At 39.9% G+C, this 25,523-nt stretch overlaps 1 protein-coding gene across 7 annotated transcripts in view; it reads left to right on the forward strand.

Annotated features, from left to right (window-relative positions):
- Window positions 1-25,523, forward strand: part of MYO16 (myosin XVI) — a 530,294-nt gene that overhangs the window by 191,128 nt on the left and 313,643 nt on the right. For all 7 annotated transcript variants that reach the window (XM_059995825.1, XM_059995821.1, XM_059995826.1 and 4 more), the window contains one exon: window positions 20,064-20,172. In XM_059995825.1, the coding sequence (XP_059851808.1) occupies window positions 20,064-20,172 (109 nt within the window). The remainder of the gene's footprint in view (window positions 1-20,063; window positions 20,173-25,523) is intronic.

A 25,523-nucleotide genomic window follows, 5' to 3' on the forward strand; every position in this document is an offset into this window, starting at 1 on the left:
AACACCTCCAACACCTCACAGAGTTAATATTAATTTTTTTTTGTAGTGAGAATGCTTAAGATCTACTTTTTAAGCAAAATTCAGGTGTATAATACAATATTATGAACGGTAGTCACCATGCTGTACATTAGATCGCTGGAACTTACCCATCTTATAAGTCAAAGTTGGTACCCTTTCAGCAGCATCTCCCATCTTCCCCGCCCTCCAGCCCCTGGTAGCCACCATTCTACTTTCTGTTTCTATCAGTCCACCTTTTTTTGTTGTTGTTGTTCTTAAGTTGTGGTTTTTTAAACCTATTGCTACCTAAACTTTCCCATCACTAAAATCGACGGTAAAAATTCATCCTATCTATGGTGAAAATTCTTACTCCTTATTCACAGTGATTAACACCATAAAAGTAGATTTCAGAAAACAAGCAATAAAGTGTCATTCGAAAAACGCATGTGGAGGATTTCTGGTTTCAGCTCAGACATGCTCAGACTGCTGTCCTTGCAATAAGGAAAAAGTTGAACCAATTGAAAATCAGTAACTTTTCTTGGACCCATCAGAGAGCTGAAGTTTCAGGGAAAATCCTATCAACCTCAAAACCCGGGAGACAGGTGAATCCAGCCAGTCAGAGCTAAGATTTGGGGCTGGATCAGAAGTCGCAGGAGGCATAATGTTTTTTCTTTTCCTGAAAAAAATTCCACACCAAGTTTTCCTAGAAAAGGTCCCCACAAAACTATTTATCACATAGGATGATATCTATTTGTCAGTAGGGTGGACAAACTCTTACAAAGGGTAGACTTAATTTCATGAAGTAGTGATAAAGACAGGAATATTAAAATTCCTGTGGGAACTTTATAAGTGCAAATGTTACGGCCATTCTGAACCAGCAGAAACTGTAAAAGAGATTTCATTAGCCCACTGCTCAGTGACATTTAAGAGAGCGTATGCTGTTAAAGCTTGATCTGAGGTTGAGATTTCCATTTTATTTGGAAAAAAAATTGAATTTGTAGAGGAAAATAATTTTGTAAAGCAGTGTTCAATTTTGGGTTCTAAAATAAATATATCAGTCATTAAATTCATTAAAACACTAAATTACATCAGACAGTTAAATACTTCGAAAAGGTTGATATAAGGGGTGTAAGAAATGGGACAGTACACCAATACTGTCAAATAAAGCAAACAATAAAAGAGGCTTAGCAGCAATCATACGTAATCCTGCTTTTTTGGAAGGTTATATGTTTTGTATTAGTTAAATAGTCTTTCTCTTTGGAGTTCTTTCTTTTCCAGAATGTCTTTATTGAATCATCCCTTAATCAAAACCATCAGGAGGCTTCTACAAGAGATCTACTCTTTGTAATCTCTTTAACTCATATATATAGTCAAGGAAGCAAAATGGATTTTGAAGTAGATCTCAAGAAAAAGCAGGATCCTGGAAATTCATTAGCTTCTTAAATTCTAAGACAATATAGAAACGATCAGTCTGCCACTGTAGCCTGCCTATGCTCTGAAATTACATTTCTGAAAATGAGTCCTCTTTGGGCCATCAGAACAAACCTATAAAGTGATAATTCACTGGGAGAGAATCAGGATCTCCATCAACTTGCACAAGGGTAATAAGAGTCACCTCCTTTTAAATTTAGCCACCTGAGTGGTTGCTACAAAATATATTCAAAAAAGAGAAGCTGTATTTTGAGAGCTGCAGAGCTTATGTAGTTGATGAAGTCTGTGTATTGGTGTTACAGGCATCACGTCATCTTCTTGGACAGTAATTGTATTTATATTATAAATAATCTTAAGTGAAAATATCAACAAGGATTTCTTGTGAAAGTCAATGTGTCCTGTTAGAACTGTGCTGTCACATCCTTCCCTGGTGTAGCATAAAGAAGAAGTAAGGAAAACATCTAAGAACTTTCTTAGGGAAGGAAACAAGTATTTACAAGCTGGACCTAGTCAATCAGAAAGAATAAATTCCTGATAGGTTATTGATGTAAATAGCTCTGGGCATCACTCAACTTTTTATGTAAAAAAGTTTTTATGTCTGATGGAAAGCGGCACTGACACACTGAACACTCTTTTTGAGTGTGGACAAAACTGCTAGTAAAGGCTTTGACCATGGTGGTCACAAACATAGGTATAAATATACCAAGAATTTTAAAGGCTTAAAGTGGAAGAAAGAATTAGAAGGAATGGTTCCTTGGTCTTAACGTAGGCGTAAAGCATCATGGCAACGATTTGAGCGTCAGGACCTCAAGTATAAGCCCTGACTAGTTCTCTCACTAGTTATGTGACTTTGGTAATTCCTTCATTACAAATAAACTCCAAAAACGTGGGAAATTTTTTCATGGTTCTGACCACAGTTCCTCCTGCAGTGGCAGTGGGCTGTCACGTAAATTACTTACAAGTTATTTTTGAAGAACACCTGGATTTTTCAATTCAGTATTGCTCAATTCTCTCTTTTAACTTTATTTTTGCCACTTTTCTCATGATTGTCGACATGTATTTCCTTAAGTTACTGAGTGAAGTAGCCCATGCTTAATGACACCTCAGGGTATTCAGTATCAATACTGGATCAAAATGTAAAATGGTCCGTTCTGTTAAGATAGATGAAACGTAATGAAAAAAAAAAAACGTAATGAAATGTAATCAACCACGGCTGTGATTATGGAAAAAACTTAACACTAGATTCACAGTCCCTGGAAATGAAGTTTGTCTGGTTTCGAGCATGATTTTTGCTGCTCCCACATATATAAAAACTGCATCTTTTACTGCTGCTCCCACATATATAAAAACTGCATCTTTGCTGCTCCCACATATATAAAATCTGCATCTTTTACACAGTAGGAATTGTTTCTACAAGAATATGAAAGACCTGCATTTGCACATATCATACATGTTAACTTGACTTTTCATAACATACTGTTGTCACTAGTCAGCCTTTTCAGAAACTTCCACTGTTGATGATGAAGATTTTTCTTTTCTGACTAATGTCCGATAGAAGAAATACTTACTCTTTAAATACAAAAGCGTAAACTGAAAAATGTGTGCTTCATGGCATTTCTATAATTTTTACATAAAATTATTTGAAGAACAGAAAAATACATACATTTTGTACATCTAATAGCAACATGGGTTTATTAAGTTTGGGAAGTACAGACCACTATCTGTGCTCAAGGTCTAGGGAAAACTTTCGTAGGTTTACCCTGTTTGATTATTTATGCTCCCATTTTTTGGTAAACTGTACTCCCTCTTTTCAAGTGTTTTTCATGATAAATAATATTTTTAGTCTATATTTTAATTAAGATAATTTTAAAAATCTAATAATTTACATTAATATTATAAAGCATTTAATTTGACTTCTGAATGTCTTTTTAGTAAGGTGTTTTCTTTTTCTGATTACATAAATAATGTTTGTTTTACAAGCATTGGAAAATACAGAAAAAAAAGAAGTCACTCATTAGCCCACTGGTCAGAGAAAAATCGGTGGTAACATTTTGATGATGTCCTAGGTGTGTATGTGTTGATGAGTTTTAAGTGAGAATCCGTGGCACGTGGCCAGATTGTCATGTGGAAATGATCTCCCTTTATGGGCAGGAGAGAAAGAATTGGAGGGCCCTAGTGGATCCTGTTAGCGATGTGAGGTTGTTATTGTAGCTTAGGTCAGGGGAGGTGGAAGTTTCAGCTGGAGTGATGATGGCCATGAGCAATGGAACACATCTGGCAGATGGTCATAAAACAGACAGATAATATGATCCTGTTTTACAGAAAATAATATATTCATATGATCACATATATATATGGGTATTTGTACTTATAACTGTATATAGATATACTGTAGGTATTTTTATAAAACCAATATCATCATATTTGTATTATTTTGCAACCCAATAAATATATGTGATGGTGTAATCTGACAACTTGCAAGGGTATACTAAAATTTACATAGCCCTTTGCTTATTTATGCTTTAAATTACAATGAGAATATTAAAATAGGATGCCCTAACAGGTGCCTTAGAGATTCTTGGACATTTCTGAAACAGTGATTACTATACATATAAGAATAAAATTAACTTCTAATATTAACTTCAAAGGTTCCTAGAAACTTGTAATTTAAAAAGTGAGTTCTACCTATTGGGAAAAAATTGTGTATGTTAACGTGGCCCATTAAATAAAAAGGATTTTAATGTGATTAGTGCCAAGACAGTTCTGAGAGAAATGTGTAAGATTAAACCAGTATCAATGAAGTGCCTACTCACTTGCAACCACATTATATCTGTGATACATTCAGCATGAGAGCAGTGCTTTGAAATGTCAGTCTTTGTTTATAGAATATCCCATTCCTAATGCAGGAAAATAATTTATAATAGGAGTCTCCAACACATCACTGATGGTTGGAAGGTGTAAATAGGTCAGACATATCTGTCATCTAAGATGGTAACGTCACACTTGGGGTTGATTTCATGATAAAATTAAAGTGTGATTATTTCAGTATTCAACTTAGTGCTACTTTCATAGGCACTGCACCCTCAGAGCACACACAGATGTTTAACACAAGGGAAATGCCACATCCCTGAGTCCTGCTAAAATAGCCAAGCTTCGATGGCTTGACCTTGCATTCAAATTGTATTTTTCTCAATTTTCATTCCCTGGAGGTTGCCGACCGGTGTCCCATGCACATTTGTCCTAGCTGTGTGTCCTCCAGGTAGAGCTTGTTTGTAAGTTTATATTTTCCCACCGATGACTTGTAGTGAACCACTTCTGTGGGAGACCCCTGTTATCAGGACCGCTTAGCTCTGAGGCTGTTTGGTTTTCCTAGTCCGTTCCGCTAAGGAGAAGAGGAGGGGATCAACTCATTCCCCTGTGTGCGAGCAAATGCAGAAATAGTGGTCTTTGCATTTCCATCATCAGAGCTCATTCCTTCATCCTGTGATTCCATTAGGGGAGCAGGTCCCCGCCATCTCACTCGCTGTCGGACGTGGGCGACCGCTCTTCTTTATTCAGTTCAGAACTCGTCCCAGGGAGCCGAGTGTGATCTCTGTTACTAGATAAAGCTGCACGAAATCAGAAACTTGTTCACATTTAAATTTAAAGAAACACTGAATCCTTAAACCACATTTGGAAAGTACTTTATTATGCCGCTGTAGTGTAAGCTGCTCACTTATTTGGGGGCAACTCGGAAATATCAGATCAAGAACAGTGTATATTACCGAGTGAAGCTTTAGTGTAATATCTTTGTCTCCATTTGTGATTCTCGACACCCTTATTTTTTTCAATATTTTATCTATTACCACAGCAAGATTTGGGTATTTTAATATTAATAGAAATAGGATGTTAGGTCATTTATACTTTAGATATTTTATCATTTTCCATGAAGATATTATGAGATCCATATTTTTAAAATAAGTTAATTTAGAAATCTCCAGCCAGGACTTGCCAAATGAAAATCACTCTTTGACAGATTTTGTAGGCTATATTCTCTTAATGATTATAGTCTGTGGGAAAAAAATAGTAACATCTAAGCCTTCTGAAGATTTTTACTTTGAGAACTGTGTAACTTGCAGATATTTTAACGGAATTTCAGAATTCTATGTTAAAGTGTGAATAGTTAATTGCATTTATGTAGATGAAGCAGGAATTACTGTTTCGTAAAATGCACACATTATGCCCTTGTTTTTATTACTATTCTGTACTTTTGGTATTTGTTTGGTAGGCACGTGTTGTTGTGTACTCTTTGTCAAATCACTGGCAAGTTAAGACCCAGGAGAAATGCAGCAATCTATATATATATTACCTGGAAACTGAGAAAATGAAGAAGGTTATATGAAAGAAATGATGTGGAAAAGTGTCATACGACTACGAAATATATTTGAATTTAATTCAGTTTGACTGCCTGAGGAATTAGAATACACAAGGAAACTTAGTTTGGGAACAATTTGATAGACCAAAGTGCTTATTCCTCTTTCAGTAATAATAGAAGACTTTTAGTAAACACTTTGGGTTAAAACTTTAAAGACCGTAAGTCAGGTGGAAATGTATACATGAATAAACAATATATCTAGTAAAAGGTAAGATGATGGTTCTTTTTGGCCTGAGAAAGTAAATTTTAAAAAAAGCCAAGGCAAGATGGTGCCGGAGAAAACCCAGTTACCATTAGGGATTTTCTGTCAGCCAAGGAGAAGTGGAAGTGGAATAAATCTGTAAGTTAAATTTCTAAATATAACAGAGGCAAGAAAGACATTGATAGTCGTATTTATATGACTATAAGGTCGGTAGCAGCAATCAGATGACTTTGCTGGGAAAAAACGGCTGTAACAGCTGTGAGGTTGTCCAACATATAGTTCTCCTCTTGTGGGGCTGCTAGAAATACGTCCAACCTAACGTGCTCTTTTCCCTCCCTACAGCTGGTTTTCAGAATCAGCAACTATCACTTCTAGGATTGCTTCCTTAATTCTGATACTCACCTGTCCTGCTGCCCCCGTTCAATGGCGACACAGTCATCTCCTGCTCCCATTCTTAAATACGTAAAACGGTAAATGAAAGGGGGTATCACAGAAAAGGGTTTCATGCATCTTCAGTCCAGGTGCATCCCAATGAGATCTTTCCGGATTGGGCCTGGTATTTCATTGTCTGGCTCAGCGGTGCCCAAAATATTAGGACAGGTTAGTCCCCATCTCAGCAGGACCCTTCCCAACATACAGAGGCTTCCCAGTGCTGTGATGGGTTTTGAAGTTCCAAGTAGAGTGTGCAAGGCTCCCCAAACACATTTGGCTGTGGACACCCCAGAAAAACATTCTTACAAGTGTAGTGAGCCGTAAAATGTAGATAAAAGCTGCTGAAACTTATCAGTGAAGCTGGGGACAGGCGAAAGAGCCCCTGCTTTGTGGGGAGTCCACTCTACCACAATCCAATGTCACCTTCTCTGTTACCAGAGATGAACATGTAGTGAGAATATATAAGGATAGAATGTTTGAGAGTTTCAATCTGAGGTTAGGGATAATAAATTGGAGAGTCACCAATAATGAGAAAATCTCAACAAAACATTTTAAGAGGCATCCACTTGCGTCTCATCCCAAAGTGAGGATGACACCTGATCATAATGATATTATTCCTTGAGTTTACAGAGCCAGTAAAGTTTCGGGGCTGGGGTTCACAGGGCTTTGTCTGTTTCCGTGTCTGTCCTTGTCTCTACCGTCTCTCTGGATCTACCGTCTTCTTTGTGCTGGTTGGCGCTGATGGGGATGATGTGGTGAATAATTACTCTTCAGGTCACCTGTAAACACCTTGAAGTTAGCTTCTTTGCCTTATACTTTTTATCTCACTTCTACATCCTCATCTGAGAACTGCAGACACTAAAATGCAAAAGGAGACCTCAAAAACATAGAATTATGGGCTTTTAGAGTTTGTCAGGGATCTTGTCCCATGATCTCATATAAAGAGCTACTTGAACCTGGTATGGCAGTGGTCAGGGGCCGGGTTTGGAGAGGAACCCATCTCTTCACCTGGCAGAACATCATCGCTAGATCTGCTCTGCAGTGGTCTTTGAATCCTGAGGGATTTAACGTTTTCCCATGACGGTCAAATTTACCTGCTTTTCATAGATCCTATTCTCTGAATTAATATAAATTCCAATGACTACTTTAGAAAAAGAGATCGGTCCTCAATAAGTTGTAAGCCACACATTTTCCTCTCAAACTCAGGATAATAATGGAAACACTGTTTTCAAATGATCTCTGGTTAACTTACTATGAGAATCAATTCCTTCCTTCCTTCCTTCCTTTAACATCTTCTTTATTTGAGGGTCTGCTATGGGCCAGGTGCTGGGCTTGCTCCTGAGAATAGTAGGGAAAGTACAAAATGAGATTAAACACGAATTCATTACTTAGTGTATAATTATTAATATGTTTACATAAATATTTTTATGCATGTCGTGCATCAAATCTTAGCTTTCAGTGAGTCCTGTGAGGAGCTAGTAAAGGGCACTCTGGAAACTCAAGTATGGAGTGTCTGATCTGGTCTAAGGCCTGGGCAGCAGTGGGGTAGACAGAAGGGGCATCTAATTGGAGGCACTGCCTTTGGGAGAACATTTCGTAAATCCCAGGTCAGGAATTGCGGGTTGAGGGTGGGAGCCGTGAGGACAAAGGAAATAGTGGTGATATATTTTGAATTGAAATCAATAGTAATGTTGATTTTTCAAAGGTAGGCATTAAAGAAGGGGAGGGAATTTTAGAATGAACCCAAGCTCTCTGACTTGGGGAAATTGGGAGGGAGGGTGCAATTACAAAGAAAGCAAACACCAGCGGAAAAATCTTTCTACATAAGGACCATGCATGCCTTTTTGAATATATGAAGCTCAGGACCCACGGAAAGCATCCACCTGGAGGAATCTAGGAGGCAGTTGGTTCTGGAACTCAGGAGAGAAAGAAAAGTCTTATCTACATGCACAGGGTAACAGAAGCCCTTGAGTAAATCAGATCAACCCATGAAAATGTGAAGTCCGAAAAAAAGAACATTTGAAAAAGGGTCCAAAGAAAGCTAATTAAAAGATTCCGAGAGAAACAGGAGGCTGCAAGGAAGACTGAGAAAGGGAAGCCAGATTTAGAAGGCAAACCAGAAGCTTGCACTGTCGTGAAAGTCAAGGGGAAAAACTGCCTTGAGAGCTTCCCTATGGCGTTGGGGGAACTGTACTAATTACAGGGGAAGCTAGTCATTCAAACATGGAGAAGCAAACCTAAGAAATTTGCAAACTGCATCCCTAGATCAAATGTAAAAACATATTAAACCTTATGTGGTTTCCCTTGTGTACATACCTAAATATTACAGGGTGGAACATGAAAACTGTAATAGAATATTCTAGACTAAAGAAAGAAAAAGAGGTGCTGACATCATAAGGCACTGGAGATAAACACCACGCACGAAGGCCAGCAACACAAAATTAAGGGACAGAAAGTATGAAAGGCCTATATTTTCAGCTTATTGGTAAACAGACCCGAAAAAAGCTATATGTTCTCAGAGCAGGAATGAAGTGTTCAGATTAGTGAAACAGACTTTTTAAAAAGCAGAGTAAACATCAGACTGGTATTGGAGAATGATTCTGTAAAGGATGAATGAGGTGGGAGGGTCCTGGCTCTTTCATATAAGGTCTTAGTCAATAAGTATTTACTAAGTTTTGTGTGGTCCCCAAAAAACCTCCTATAGGAAGAAATGAGAGGCTTAGTAGGAAACGTGATATTTGCATGGGCCTTGAGATGATACTGAACTTACCCGAACCATACCGGGCTCTTTACTTACCCTAGAACCCGTGATTTCTTTTCTTAGCTTCTTTCTCAGAAATGCATATTCAACAGGCTTGCTTACGAAATTGTATCTTTTAATTGATTGGCTGACCTTTATAGCCAGGCCATGAATTGATTCAAATGTTACTTGCGCCAGGTCACTGGATAATTGTTAATTTGTCTCAAGCTTTACTCCTCACCTTGGAATTTAGTAGATTTGAAACTTGCCAGGGCCCCAAGAGAATGCTCATGTGTTTTCATCTTGTTTCATAGTTTTGTTCATTGTTTAGTTTGAAACACAGTTTTCTCAACATAAATATCACACGTTTATTGTAGAAAATTGAAGGACACCCACAGATGTATAGAGATTTAGTATCACTAACAATTCCATCACATAGAATATATTTTGATGTATTTTTAAATCAGTCTCTCTCCTCCCTCCCTCTTCCCTACACGTGTGTGTGGGATCTTCCCGGACCAGGGCACGAACCCGTGTCCCCTGCATCGGCAGGCGGACTCTCAACCACTGTGCCACCGGGGGAGCGCTCATCACATATTTTTATGCAGGCCATTCAATTTTTTTTCACTTTAGATTTTTACCTGTCATGCGTACCCATGTTTTTAAAAGCCAGATAGTTTTACAGGGCTTGTTGGAAGCTCTGTAAGACTCAGCCGTTCCCTTCAGCTCTACCCTTCGAATTTTTCTTCCCAAATACAACCACCTTCAACTCTTTTAGATGGTTCCTCTGACTTTTACATGTATTTCGTGTTAAATAACTATGTTAATATTGCCACACCTTGATTTTTCATATTCAGTCTAGAAGAAGGGATTCAGCTATTGTGTGACACTCCCAGCCCCCGCTGGATACACCCATTCTGCCCATGTGCCCGTCTTCCCCTTTTCATCACGGCAAACGTCTGTCAGGTTAGTATTAGAGGTTTCTTTAGCGTGACTGTAAATGCCATTGACACCCCAGCCCCTTGGAATTCTACGATTACCTTTCCTTTCTTACAGGTTTTCTTTTCTTGGCGTGGTTTGTTACTTAGCATGGCAGCCATGCTATACATACATATTTATGTGCTCCCAAAGTAATAATTACTGACCTCAGGAGGTTTGCAGAGGGGGCTGTAAAAATGGGTTCCAGTATAATTTCAGCTGTTATAAAATTTTAAATGCTTGTAATACAGGTTTTTAATTTTTTATTACCATAAAAAGTTGCAATCATTAAAATCTCAAAGCACACTTTCATCATAATTAGCGCTGAATGCATAGTTCCTTAATGAACAAATGGATTCCCCAGCGGTATCACCTCCTATGTTATCTGCCCCAAAATCTAGAATCCAAAGGAAAATTACGTGCTCCTAGTTTTCTGTCGCTGCTTAAACAATGGAAACTGGTGGGAAAGTCTCTGCTTGGGACCAGAGATGCATGAAATTTCTGCTTCGGTTCACTAAGTTTTCATGATCTCAGGCAGGTAGCAGCTCAGCAGTCCTCTGGTTGGTCTGAGTCAGGTAACAGGAGGGACAGGAAGGCCTGTGCCCAGACAATGAGTCCTTCCTTCTCAGCCCTGTTCACTGGTGGCTGTCAGGGCTAATTCACTCTCTTACAGGTTTCTGCTGGTACACGCCGTACCTGACAGCATCCCTCTGACTGCTGCAGGGATTTCAACTCTGATGTCTCAGCTGAGGTTTGGGGAAAGAGATTGCGATTCAACGGCTTGGGGTAGCCAGGTTTAAGTGTTTCTTCACCAGTTCCTTTTGGTGGCTTGAATATTCAGAATAAAATAGCATTCTTGCCAACTGTCTATTTCAAGAATAATAAAGAGTGTACAGTGAAGCAGAGTAGAGAGGGCAGGTACTACACAGAAACGTGAGCATTTGTCATTTCTGACAGCATCTGCTTGCCCTTTTGGATGATTATCTACCATCCTTTTTCTTCATGATTTTAGGTTTCAATTTTGGGGACTCTTTGGGTTTGCTTGTCTTTTTTTTTTTTTTACTTCAAACAGAAAGTCACAAAAATTATAATCATCCTCATCAGTTCACCCAGTCCCATGTAATTAATTTTTTTTCATCTTGATCTTTTGTTAGCACTTTTATGAATTCATCAGTTTTCCATTAGAGTTCTGAAAATGCTTATTCATGCAGTTCAGCAGTATAGTCAGCTACCAGAACCCTGTACTTGTCAGAGTCTTTTCCATGAATTGCTTGAAGAGCCCGTGAGCCACAACTACTGAGCCCACAAGCCACAACTACTGAGCCTGCGCGCCACAGCTACTGAAGCCCACGCACCTAGAGCCCGTGCTCCGCAACAAGAGAAGCCACTACAGTGAGAAGCCGATGCACTGCAACAAAGAGTAGCCCCCGCTTGCCGCAACTAGAGAAAGCCCGCGCGCAGCAGTGAAGACCCAACACAGCCAAAAATAAATTCAAAAAAAAAAAAAAAAGTAAGCGGGGTGCAAGAGAGAAATCCAACCAAACCAAACCTGCCATCTTTAATATTTCAAAGAGCTCTGGGCTGTACGGTCCTATGTCTTCACAAGTTTTTCATTCTGTCCCATTTTCCAGATTTTAATTCTTAAACCTAGCTAAAAACTGTGCTTGCCGAGAAGGATGGGTGATCTAATGGTTGTCTTTGCAAATAATATATATAATAAGATATTCTTCCTCTTCCAATTAATTATTAGGGTAGCTACCATTTGTGGAGTGCCTGGCCCTGGGCTGGGTACCTCATGGGCTTATACTGAAGATAACTCTCCTACACATTATAGACTCAGAGTTGGCTCCACTTTGCAAACTGAAGGACAGAACTGGGTGGTTTGCCCTTGGTCGCAAAACCAGTGAGCCGAAACCCGGCACTCAGAGCCAGCCTTCCCTGAGGCCAAGCCAGATTCCCCCCATTTCTCCCGTTTTCCACCACCTCTAACCCACACCTCCCCATCCTTTGTGTTCCTGTGTTGCAGCTCCTTGTGTTCTAACGTTCCATTTTCCATTTTGTAATAGTTTCACCAAACTTTTTACCTTAATTAATGCAAAATAGTGGACAATACAGACGTACAAATTTACAGACTTCTTCTGTGTAAGAAACCCCATTTAGGTTTCTTGTTTTTATCTAAATATTTCCCTTTCTTTTGAGTGTGCATTGCTTGTAGGATAGAAAGTTTTCTTATTTAATATGAGACTCCGTGAATAGTTCAGCAGTGAATATTATTGCATTTCCCAAACACAGGGTATTTTTGATCAAATGAATTGGAAAAATGTGGGGACAATTTTTAACTGGTTTCTTGGAGGTGATAAGCTAAATGTACCCCCAAATTTTATAGGGTATGGATTATAGTACAAAGTATTTTACAATATAGTTTGCAGTCAGATTTAAATCAAACAATTTATGTAATGTGTCAGATGCTTATATTTGCAAAAAACATAATGAAAATCAAATTAAGTTGTATAGCCCTTTATGGTTTATTATGCCTGAATATGTAACTATGCCAATAGATTGGTTTTTACAATTTTTGCTCTTTCCTCCGTAGAGTTTGTGCTAAAATATTATAAGCACTTTAAAATATTAACAAAAATACAGTCCCAATTTTTAAATAGCCGAAGCACTTGAATAGATTATTTAGAAAAGGGATACAGTAGCCATGAACATGTTAAGAAACAGCTTTTCCTAGAATTAAATCTGCGAATTTTAAAAAGTTACAATTTTACAATATATACCTATATCACATCATCACGTTGTACATCTTAAAATGACACAGTGTTATATGCCAATTATATCTTAATAAAGCTGGAAAAAAAGAAAACAAATTCAAATAATGGAGCTCAAATTTTAAAGAAGATTTTGAGAGCTTGTATTCTTCTGTGTTTGACATTCTATATTTTATTCTATTCCAAGGGTCTGCAAACTAGGTAGGCCCCATGAGACAAATCCGGCCCACTCTCTGTTTTGATGGCCTGTAAGCTAACATTTCCATTTTTAAATGGTGGAAAATATCAAAAGAAGAAGAGGGACTTCCCTAAGAGTCCAGTGGGTAAGACTCCACGCTTCCACTGCAGGGGGCACTGGCTCGCTCCCTGGTCGGGGAACTAAGATCCCACATGCCGCGCAGTGTGGCCAAAAAATAAAATAAAATAAAGTTTATTTAAAAAAAAAGAAGAATATTTTGTGATCTGTGAAAATTATGTGAAATTCAAATTTCAGTGTCCAAAGTGAAAGTTTGATAAGAACAAAAAACAAAATGAAAGTTCTAACATTTCAAATTGTCAGTGATAAAATAAAAATAAAAAAATATATAAATAGAAAAAATATATATAAATACATAATTTAACAGTTTTAATAATTCATTCATTTATTTACTAATAATTGTTTCCTGAGCACATAGAGCCTTTATTAGATCCCGGAGATATAGAAATATCAAAGTATTTTCTCTCATGGAGCTTGAAATCTAGTGTGGGATATTGTCAATAAGTACGTATGTGTGTGCTTAAGACATTGGATCATAATCATCACTGTGAGAAAATTAGAACAGAGTAAGGTGATGTGAAGTGATGAAGTATTGAGGGATGGGGACCTTTAAACAGCGATTCGATGAAGAAGCTATAAAGGAACAGCCATCTCAAGATGCCCAAGGGAGAAAGCGTTCCAGGCAGCTGGACCAGCAGGTGAAGTCAGTGGGAGCCGGGCATTACGTGAGGGACAGGAAGGAGGCCTGTGTGGCTGGAGGGCAGTGAGCCAGAGGCCGGTGGAAATAATGGGTTGGAGGGACGATGGGGTCCAGACGACGTGGCACTTGGAAGATGTGAGGGAGATTAGAGACACTCTCTGGTCTCACAATACAATTCCCAGTGTCCTTAAAACAAAAGCTTACAGGATGCCAATAGCATGTTCTCTGTCCTAAAATAAGTGCGTGTGTGTTATATATTAGTTTGGGATAACCTTTACCTTAGCACAGGAGTACAAAATTTCCTATTCAAAGAAGAGAAACTCCTGGGATAAACAAGAATATAAAAAAGAATGTATAACTGAGTCACTTTGCTGTACAGCAGAAGTTAACACAACATTGTAAACCAACTCTACTTCAATTAAAAAAAGAAGAGAAACTCTCTGCAATTCAAAAGCACCAAATACCCACTCACATTTTTCTATTTTCCCTATCATGTTTGATGCCAGCATTTTTATATTTAATGGAATATTTTGTGGCAAGGTGTTTGCAGACTGTAAATATTTTATTCCTCATCAGCGATTCTCCCAAACTTTGACCTTTCCAATGCTCCAGTATTTCCAATAGTTTTAGCATCCCCTGGTGACTCTCATCTGAATTATTACTCTAATGAATGCTAAATTCTAACCTTATCATTGCTGCTACATGTACCAGTTGGTATTCTATCACAAGGAAGAGCTTTCTTCTCCCCTGTTGTCAGGGATTCATTTTGTTACTGATATCAGTATGAACCCATGGGTTCTCAGCTGCAACTTGACAGTCTAAAAACATCACTCAACCAAGTGATCAAAGTTACCTTCATCACCACTGGGATCAAGGAACATCAGGAGTCTTCTGGCACCTTTTTTTTTTTTTTTTCCAAGCTGCCTATGTCGTTTATTTAAAAAACAAAAACTCTTCAAAGACCACATACCACTGGATCAGACACCCTAACCTCCTGAGGTAACAATATTCATGGGAAAACTAGGATTCAAATACAGGTTGTGGTCCAAAGTCAATATACTTTCTACTACATGCTCTTCTCACCTTTACATCATAGTTACACCACTTGCCCTGATCCTGGTGTGCAAATTTTTCCCATGGTTGTCACTCATTCCAGGATGAGGGAGAAAGCCCTCTCCATCTTCATCTTCCAGTCAGATCACCAAAGTAATGTCCCTTAAATCTTACTAAGAATAAAACCTCATTTAAACTAATTATAGGGAAGAATTGACTAACAGGAGTAAAACCAACTTCCAGAAGCAGATTATGTACATAACTTACAGTAACATAGTCTGTTAGGAACCCTTTGGAAGAAAAAGGCACTGTTCCCTTTTTGTAAAAATGTTTTAGTCTTATGTGGCAGAAACGACTTTGCAAATGTGATTAAGGATTTTGAGGTGGGAGAGAGATCTGGGTGGACCTTAAATGAAAAGGACCTAAAGGACCTTGGGAAGAACACAGTATCCCCTCTGTGGTTGCCTGCCAAAAATCTCATCGGAAGGACCTATGAGAGGGTCTTAAAGAAGAAGACAGAAGAACTGTTTCAAGTGGAAGAAGGCTAAAGAGAAAGGAAAAGAAAATGCCCCAGGTAACCCCTCATTCTGTCCTGAGCCACGGGGTGATAGCGATCAAGGATGTCATTGAAAAAATTAATGAAACTTGGATGTGGACTGTGCTTTATATAATGGAATTTAGTGATGCCAGGCTTTCTGATTTTGATAACACTTACGCAAAAGAATATCCTTATTTTCATGATGTACATACTAAAATATTTAGGGGTAAAGGGACATGGTGCCTGTGACTCACTTTTACAAGATTCAGGAAAAATAAAAGAGACAGAGAAAGCAAAAATAGGGGAAAAGTGTAAATAATTGGTGAAGTTGGGTAAAGAGTTTCCTAGCGTTACCATTATGCAGTTCTACAAACAGGGTGGTTTCAAGCAACTTGTTGTCTCACAGTTCTGTAGGCCAGAAGTCCAAAGTCGAGGTGTTGGCAGGGTCGTGCTCCCTCTGAAACTTATGGGAAAGCATCCTTCTGTGTCTCTTTGAGCTCTTGGTGGTCTCAGGTACTCAATGGCTTGTGGCAGTGTCACTGCAATCTCTGCCTCGATCCTCACATGGCTGTCTCATCCTCTGTGTCTGTGTCCCCAATAACCCTCTTTTTGTAAGTACATCTGTCATTTACTTTACTCCAGAATGACTGCATCTTAGCTATTCTCATCAGCAGTGGTCCTATTTCCAAATAAGTTCACATTCACAGGTACCAGGGGTTAGGGCTTCAACATTGCTTTTTGGGGGGATGTAATTCAACCCATAACAGATATATAGGACTTCTTTGTACTATTCTTGCAACTTGGAGTAAACTTGAAGTTATATCAAAATAAAAAGTTACTAAAATTATTTGCATATAAAAAGTGGTATTTGTGTATATAGTGTTAGGTAGTGTTCTAATTTCATTCTTTTACATGTAGCTGTCCAGTTTTCCCAGCACCACTTATTGTAGAGGCTGTCTTTTCTCCATTGTATATTCTTGCCTCTTTTGTCATAAATTAGGTGACCATATGTGCATGGGCCTACCTCTGGGCTTTCTGTCTTGTACCATTGATCTATATTTCTGTTTTTGTGTCAGTACCATACTGTCTTGATTACTATAGCTTTGTAGTATAATTTGAAGTCAGGGAGCCTGATTCCTCCAGTTCCATTTTTCTTTCTCAAGATTGCTTTGGCTGTTCGGGGTCTTTGGTGTTTCCATGCGAATTGTAAAATTTTTGTTCTAATTCTGTGAAAGATGCCATCGGTAGTTTGATAGGGATTACATTGTGAGAGTAGCAGCGACATATATACACTACCAAGTGTAAAATAGTTAGCTAGTGGGAAGTAGGCGCATAGCACAGGGATATCAGCTCGGTGCTTTGTGACCACCTAGAGGGGTGGGATAGGGAGGGTGGGAGGGAGGCTCAAGAGGGAGGGGATATGGAGACATATGTATGCATATGGCTGATTCACTTTGGTGTACAACAGAAACTAACACAGTATTGTGAAGCAATTACACTCCAATAAAGTTTTATATTTAAAAAAGTGGTATTTGCTTATTAAAAGTCCACCAGGTAACTGTCATTAAAATTTCAGTTTTAATGTGCTGGGGAATTATTACTAAATGAAACAATTGGCAAGTTTATTCATTGACATTAAATTGCTACATAAACTAATAAAATGTTTATTTACAGGAAATGTGCATTTATTTGTTCATATGTCATCTGACATGCAGTAAATAAGATTCCTGCTGAGAAGAATGAGGCATTTGAGTTCTATTTCCAATACTCCAGGAACAGAGTAGGACAAATTGGAGATGGGGTGGCCTTCCAGCTTGCATAATGAGAAAGGAAATGTATTCAGGGCTCCCAGTAGGAACTATGCAGGCCTCAACTGCAAAAGCATTTGAGGAGTTTGCTTTTGCATAATATAACATTTACTTCCCTGATGAAACCAATCACGACGTGATTTATTTTCTTGAAGCCACAACTGAAGGACTTGCCTTAGTCTTAGTTCCAGAGGGACCCATTAACAACACATTACCTTCTGAGTTAGTCAGACTAAGAGTAATAATCAGCCATGAATCTTATCAATGGGGTTTTTATATATGTATGTACAATTTCAGAATTCTAAGTTAAGGAATACAGCTTTTTCAGGGGATCATGTAAATACATGTTTTGTGGCACGTGAATCAGCTCGTCTAGGGACATCTACTAAGACCAGATAGTTGAGTGGTGGGGGTAGAGCCACTGCAGCTGGGGTGTCTCACCCATGTCCAGTGGCAAGGAAAGAAAGAAAGGGAGGGAAGGGGAGGGAGGGAGGGGGAGGGGGGAGGGGGGAGGGGGGAGGGAGGGGGAGGGGAGGGAGGGAGGGACTGATGGAAAGGGGAAAGAGGGAGAAAAAGTCTCCCACAATTGTCATCCATCTAGAAAGAGTGAAGGCAGGAAACTTAAGTATGCATAGAGTGATTTTGTAATTTCATGTATATACTCTTAAAAATGAATGTCAGAAAATTTAGTTAAAAATAATTATCACGGAAAACATAATTCTTTGCCTCAATTTTTAGTAATTAGTTTAAGTTCAACGTTTGCTTATTTTTCAGTTTGTTTCAGTCAATTGTTTTTAGGGCCTAATATGTCCCAGGCACCGTTGGGCATGTAAAGAGGAATGAGATGTGGTCTGTGATTAGGGAAGTTCCCGACCCCCCAGGAAGGTCTCTACAGGAAATAACACCTGGTCATTCAGCAGCACAGACCAGTGGGGGATTAATGGGTTGAAATGTCAATGAATGAACCCAACTAAAATATTCAGCACCACATTTCAGTTTCACACTCTCTTTGAAAGAGCCTCATTACTCCTGAAAGAATAGAAAATATTCTCCCCCAGTGCCCCCTCTCCCTGGGCATCACGTTGCTCGCCTGTTTATTTTTGCTGTTATTGATAATATGTGACTCAATTATATTCACTGTCATCTGCCGCCCAGATGTTTGATATAGATAAGATCCTCTCTGAAACGTCTATGCCTTGGCAAAAAAGAGTACCCTGATTATCTCCCACCTCTTAGTATTGAAATCAGCAAGGATGCCCTGTAGTTCTGTGTCTTAATTGATTCTTTAACCAATGAAGCTTGGGTAAATATGCAAACCGTTATTCTCCTGGCTGGAGACTAAAGGAAAGGAATCATTAGCAAAGTCTACTTAAGACTATTGCCTCAAGTAACTTATTTTCAAACTCTGAATAACTGAAACAAAATGAAATGCACTAAGAAGATAATCTGAAATCTTTAGGACCTTGTAATGACGTTTGCCTTAGGTAAGGGAAATCTGAAATATCTAACCTGACCTGTTCAAATAAAGAAGTATCTTCATATGGTTCTAGAAAATATAATGTGGTTCACTCTGGATGGTAAGGTGAGCAGTACAACTTACGTGGAGGGAATATGCTACCACTTTGACCTACTTTTTAGTTTTCTTTTTACTATATTACAGCAGTCTTTTGGAAACCTGTGCAGACTTGCTAAGGCATAGGAAAGCAGTATATAGACACACACACACACACACACACACACACACACACACACACACACAAGGTAAAACCCCACATTTTAATATATAAAGCTATTAATGTGATGTTCCTTTTTATGTAAAGTTATGAATTTGGATATTATATGAACCATATTAACTGTATCCACATTGCAATACAGGAAGAAGATAGGGTGAAACTTTCATTTGTTTGGCCTGAGTTTAGTGACAGGTTATTGGGAGGAGGCATACGGGAAATCTTGCCGGATAAATTTTACGGAGCTCATTAAAGAATGTAGAGCAAGGGTGACAATTGATGTGACTACATTTTTAAGAACGAAAGCGCGTCTATCATCGTATTTAGGCTGGGATGCGCAAAGAGTCAAGCGGTGGGCTCAGAGGCGCTTGAGGGAGAGCCCTTTGAAGCTAAAAGGTGTGTGATAGTCGTATGTAATATGTTCCATCCATTAATGTCTACAGATGATGCTTTTTGTTGGAAAACAGTTTTTGGAAAGAGGAAAACCAACCAGAAGCCATTAGCTCAGCCTTTATTAAAACGACTGTCGTGTGAGAACAGCCCTCAAATGAGTTTCTGTGGAGAGCAAGGAGCTTGAAGATTTAACAGGATAGTTTGGGGAAGACCAAAGTTCATACAGGAGTTCTCCGTTCAGACTCTGAAGGCAGGGCCACTTCTGTTGTGTTAGGACAACCAGGCACGTCTAGGGCAGCCAGCAAAGAGGCGTGCCCGGTTTAGCAGGCAGGAATTGGGTGCTCTGGGTTTGGCAAGGGGTGTAGGGAGGAGTGTACTGGCGGCTAGGGTCTTGCCTGTCAAGGGTCAGTTGAACCTTTTTGGACCATGAGAGTTCCTCACAAAGTATGTAATATAATTTGTCTTAAAAAATAATTCCAGTTTGCTATGTAATCCTGCCGGCTGTATCTGATGTAAACTTTTCTGGGTCTGTTTCCTCAATAAGATAGAAATGAAAGTTTGGATCTGCCTTCTATGTTAACGGTATATATAATGTTAAATTTGTTCGGTTTCACTTACAGGCTGGAGCTAATGTCCTTCTCCAGGACGTCAATGGAAATATCCCACTGGACTATGCCACGGAAGGGACAGAATCGAGCTCCATCCTGTTGACCTACCTGGATGAAAATGGTAGGCAGATGCTTTGGAAAAACCGTAGAAAGATAGAAGAAGAGGTAGGGCGGTAGAATTTAAGTGTATATATTTTAGGTGTGCTTACATGATTTCAGACGGACGTCGTTTCCCTCGATTGTGTGAAATGAGGTCTTGTTCTGTGCAGCGTTTCATAGTTGGTTTAGTCAATGCAGTTTTGCAAGCTGGCAGAAATCTGGAGACCAACCGTGCAGGGACATTTTAACAGGCATCCAAAGTCCATAATTAGCCGGACTGGGTTTGTAATTATAATCTGTTCTCCACTGGGAGGGGAAGGGAAGGGAAGCAGCACAACTGAATTTTAAGTTAATGAGCGTAAGGTCATGTGAAGTGTATTCTCTTAGGAGCATCCTGCCTCCGAAGAATCCCACTCAGGTGAGTGAGGACCAAAGTCAAGGGCAGTTTGCACAGCATCCCAACATCCACTCCTGGGGACACATGGAAACTCAACCCTTGTCAGAAGAGAGCCCCACGGTCATGGTGCCGGCTGAAGCGATGAGGCCGGGCCCCCAAATGTGTTCGCTGACAAAGAACGTTTAATTGCACAGCCTGAGGGTATAATTTCATGAGTGAGTTCAGCCTTGGCGAAGTGTGAGGCGTTTGGAATCCTGAGCCCCATATGGCGTTAAACTAAGGGAGTATGCCCCATCGTTTATTTTTCTTTCTTTCAGCTCTTCAGGTGTAAAGAACACCAAAGAAATTCCAGTTCCTTCAAGTATGATCTTTTGTCAGAGAAAAAGGTCAACCTATTTAAGAGGCACGTCGTGCCTGAGACCCTGTCCTTCTTGCCTCTAAGAAAAGCCTGCACGTCTGCCTCTTTGCTCTCTGTGCTCTGTACCTGCTCCAGATCACTTGTCTCCAAAGGTTTATTCTCAGGAGGGCTTAGAACAATAATAGTTAGTGCTTAGCAGCCGTGGGTTCTTAAAAAAAAACTTGTCTCATTAATTCTGAAAGCAAGGTAAGCGATGTCATCTTCATTGGAGAAACTGTGAGCTGTGCCGTGGTTCTGAGGGTCACCAAGTCGTGGCCCCGGGTGACAGGCCGTGGGGTAGAGTCACTCCCTGGTACCCACTCCTACAGGAGGGACGTAGTGCTTTCTCGCATCTCGTCAGCTGTGACTTGTTGTTCCACTGCTGGGAAGGTTATCGTTTGGATCTTTGCAAAACTTAACTTGGAGTGCGCGATTCTGAATCTGAGTGAGGAACGCGGCTGTCTTATTTATCTGTACCAGTTCTGTGGGATCATTTCCTGTTCTCATTGTTCTGAATTTGTAATAGCTACAGTCATGTATCTTTCCCTTTGGAAACTAAAATTAAGTATCTTTCTTTGCAAAAGAATGAACTTCTTCACCTTTCCAACTCATGGGAGCATTTTGTTTGCTAAGAACGCTGAGTGTTTGCAAGAGCAGTGTTACTATTCCATATAAAGAAAAATAAGTGTATTCCTTTAAGAGGCTGATTTAAAAATGATTAAGGAGGGCTTCCCTGGTGGCGCGGTGGTTGAGAGTCCGCCTGCCGATGCAGGGGACACGGGTTCGTGCCCCGGTCCGGGAAGATCCCACATGCCGCGGAGCGGCTGGGCCCGTGAGCCATGGCCGCTGAACCTGCGCGTCCGGAGCCTGTGCTCCGCAACTGGAGAGGCCACAACAGTGAGAGGCCCGCGTACAGCAAAAAAAAAAAAAAAAAGAAAGAAAAAGAAAAAAATGATTAAGGAAAAAATTGAGAAAGAGATACTGACTCTGAATGGTTAGGAGAAAATCTGTCACGACGATGGCTGTCACAATCCGTTTGTGAGATACATGTTTGCCAGAACAAATGCTCTTTAATATCTCTTACATTTTTAATTCTGTTTTCCATTTGTCCCTGCTGTTGCACTGGCCTCTGCCTTTCATCTCTCTGCACCTCCTTCACCCCATTCACAGTCTGGTTCCATCTCTGCCCACATCCTTCCTCCTTATCTGGATCAGCTGCCGTAGTTCCAGTAAATACTGTCTAATTCAATTTATTCTCTGCATCCTCCCCCGTCCCATTGGTGAGCTTTTAGAGTTATCGGTTGTGACAGCATGGGCTGATACTGTTAGAAATTTCTAACGTTCCAAGATGGGATTTTCATTATTTGGCGCACTGCGTTCTTCTAACTGGGCGGGGGAAAACCTTGAATTCTCACTCTGCATCGTTCAGCTTCAGATCAGAGTACTTATCACACTGTCACACGAGGACACATGTGGGAGAAGACAGGCCAGGTAGCGAGCACGCCGATTACATGGAAAATCGCTGGTCACAGGTTCTAACTGTACTGTCACCGCCGGCATACGCTGTACCCCTGGTCGCGGCAATTAACCTCAGCTCACTGCCTGAGCTTCCTGGGCCGGAAAACAAGACAGCAACGAGTTCTGATCAAGCATCTGATGCAGATGAGATCTCTGGTTCACGACAAGCCAGCTGGCGTTCAAGGAAAGCCACTGATTATTAAATGAGCCAGCAGAGAAAGGAAGCACTGCGGGGAGAGCTCAAGGTGTCCAGGAACGATGCTCACCACGGAAAACAACATATAGGTCTATGTTTCCAAGTCCCTGAAGAGTAAAACAAACCCTTTTTACTTTGCCCTTCATACAGCATCACCTGTGGCCCTTTCTCCTGTCTTTCAAATCCATCCTTTGAGAAAAAGGGCTCATAATTCTTCTGAGTTCCTAATTTCCTCTCCTGAGCCCACTGAAGTTCTGCTTCCTCCCCTACCGATCTGGACACGTCCCTACGGTGATTGCCACTGCCCTCGGCTCTCTATCCAGCTGTCACTTTTCTGCTCTCCTGCATCATCTCCCTGTGACGTTCAGTGGCCTTGATCACACTCTCCTATGAAAAGGCTCACCTGCTCTGATCTTCCCATAGCTTTTCTCCCTTCTTTTAGTTTCCTTTGGAGGCACCACTTATGTTAGTTGTTCGCAAGGCTTTGTCTTTGAGCATCTTCTCTCTACACACTGTCCCTGGTCATCTTCCCCTCTTCCTAGTGTCCTCAGCAGCTACCTGACCCCAGGGTTACTCTTGCAGCTTAGATATCTTTCAAGACCTTCTGCATTGCACCTGCAATTTCATTACGTGTCTTGTGTCTTTGACATGTATGTCAGACGCGTTGAAATAACGTGTCCAGTGTGGACCTTCGTGTTGTGCCTTCACACTCTCTCTGTATTCTCTTTACCTTTACACCCAGAAATCTGAGTATCTGAACGTCACTTTTCTTCTCCTGAATCCCTCATGTCGAATTGTCACCAAATCTTACAGATTCTTTCCTTGACATCTTTCTAAGAAGTCCACATATCTCACCAGCCACGCTATTACTGCCCTAGTTAAAACCCCAGTCTTTCTATTTTGGAAGAGCCTTGGAAAATGGTCTTCTTAACTCCAGACTTAGCCCTCCCTCTGCATTTTTCAGAGACTCCCAGATTCATCAGTCTGCAAATGACCTTGAAGGTTTCTCCTGCTTAACAAAGTTCTTTCAAAATGCTGTTCCGTCACCAACCCCTTCAGAATCATCCCATTATTGGGGTGACAGTGATCCCGATTTGCCTGGGACAGTCCCACATTAAGCCTGTGGTCAGAGTTGGGGAACAGGATTCGGTAGAGGTTACAACACCATTTTGGCTTAAACTGGTTTATTTCTCTTTTGCTAGAACAACTTTCATCATTAGCCTGCTTAACTTTTTTGCTTCCCGTCAAGTCTTGGATCTCCTCGGAAGCTTACCATGGTGACAAAAATTGAGATTAGATGCAATTCTCGGAGCTTAGGGAACCCCAGGGTACAGCCATGGGGTGGGTCATGTCATAGCATAGTGATAAAATTATCTGTGATAGCGGCACAGAATACCCCGGATACAGGATGGATAATGGAGAAAAGGAAACGCTGAATTGTTACAAAACAATATTACCTTGAGAGGGTCAGTTAAGGAAGGTTAAGATAAGGTTCAGATTGACTTGAGATGTTAATGTACATTTATTGATATAATCAAATGTAATCAGGTAGCAGTAATTAGTATCACATGTAATAACTTGTGCATTTCAGGTAAATGATTGGTTTCTTATGTCCGAAATTAAACAAAAAATTACTAAATTCCTTTCAAAATAGTAAATCTAAGCAGGGCATGTATTAATTTTTTCAAGAAACAGTATGAAAATAAAACTGAACTTCTTTTCAAAAAGAGAGGATTGGCCCGTTATCCACTACAAAATAATAGATTTCTTATGGGCTGTAGTCATCTTGTTTGGCTTTTTTCCAGAAGCATCTTAAGAAATTTGACCAAGAAGTGAGGGAATTTCCATTCTATTGTCTTACCAAAAATAGATCTGTGGGTTTTTTTTCCCCGAACATGTCGGAAAAAATCTAAAAATCACATCTTAATCGGTATCATATTTGATTCAAAGTAAAGTTTTAAAATAATGGGGTACAATGTCATAATATTCCCCTCATATCTTCACAACAGTCGCCAGAAATAGATTGTTTCCACCTAATATGTTGTAATGTGCATGAGTCTGAAATGAGTGACAGCTAATCTCTTTTAATTTGTGTCTTTCATCTTTGAGCCCTATTCTTTTTTTATCACTCAATTTTAATTACGTGTTTAAATAATTCTCTAAGAGATGCGTACCACTTCAGTAAACATGCAATATTATAAAAGTTAAAATAATATGGCCTTAGGGTAGGGCAGCCATTAGGTTTTTCTGCTACTTCAGCATATGCAAAATTGAGCACTGACATCTGAGAAACAGCGTTTTCCAGATATTACTCACGTGTCAAATTCCATAATCCTAAAAATAGGAATAGAGTGCCAGTTTCAGCTGGTTGTTTAGAAACCTCCAACGTGCCTATTAGGGAGATCTGTTAGTCCTTCTGCAATGGCTTCTGATGATGAGGAAGCTGAGATGTGGCTTTCCTGTTTCTCATTCATGTTTCACCTAAAATGGGTTTGCTTTGAACTGAGTGTTTGAAACAAGCTACACTATTCAAATACTGCATTTGGCTTTATTTTGTTTGGTTTTTCCCTGCCTCCTTATTGTAAAGAAAAACACTCCTGAATGCGTGGCAGGTGATCCATGGACCAGAAGGCTGACTAGTAATGAAATGACAGGTCCCTTTCATTGAGTGCTTCCTGCAAGCTAAATCCTGTTTTATATGCTGTACGTGTTTTGACTCATTCTCACGACAGCTGGTGAAATAAACTGTCAGCCCCTTTTGCAGATGAGGAAACTGAGGCAGAGGATAAGTTACCTGCCCCCACTGGCACAAATAGTAAGTGCAAGACACAGGCTGGGAGAACAAGGGATGCAGGGAGGCAGGCG

The sequence above is a fragment of the Delphinus delphis genome, chromosome 18 (assembly GCF_949987515.2).
Source record: "Delphinus delphis chromosome 18, mDelDel1.2, whole genome shotgun sequence".
NCBI classification, from domain to species: domain Eukaryota; kingdom Metazoa; phylum Chordata; class Mammalia; order Artiodactyla; family Delphinidae; genus Delphinus; species Delphinus delphis.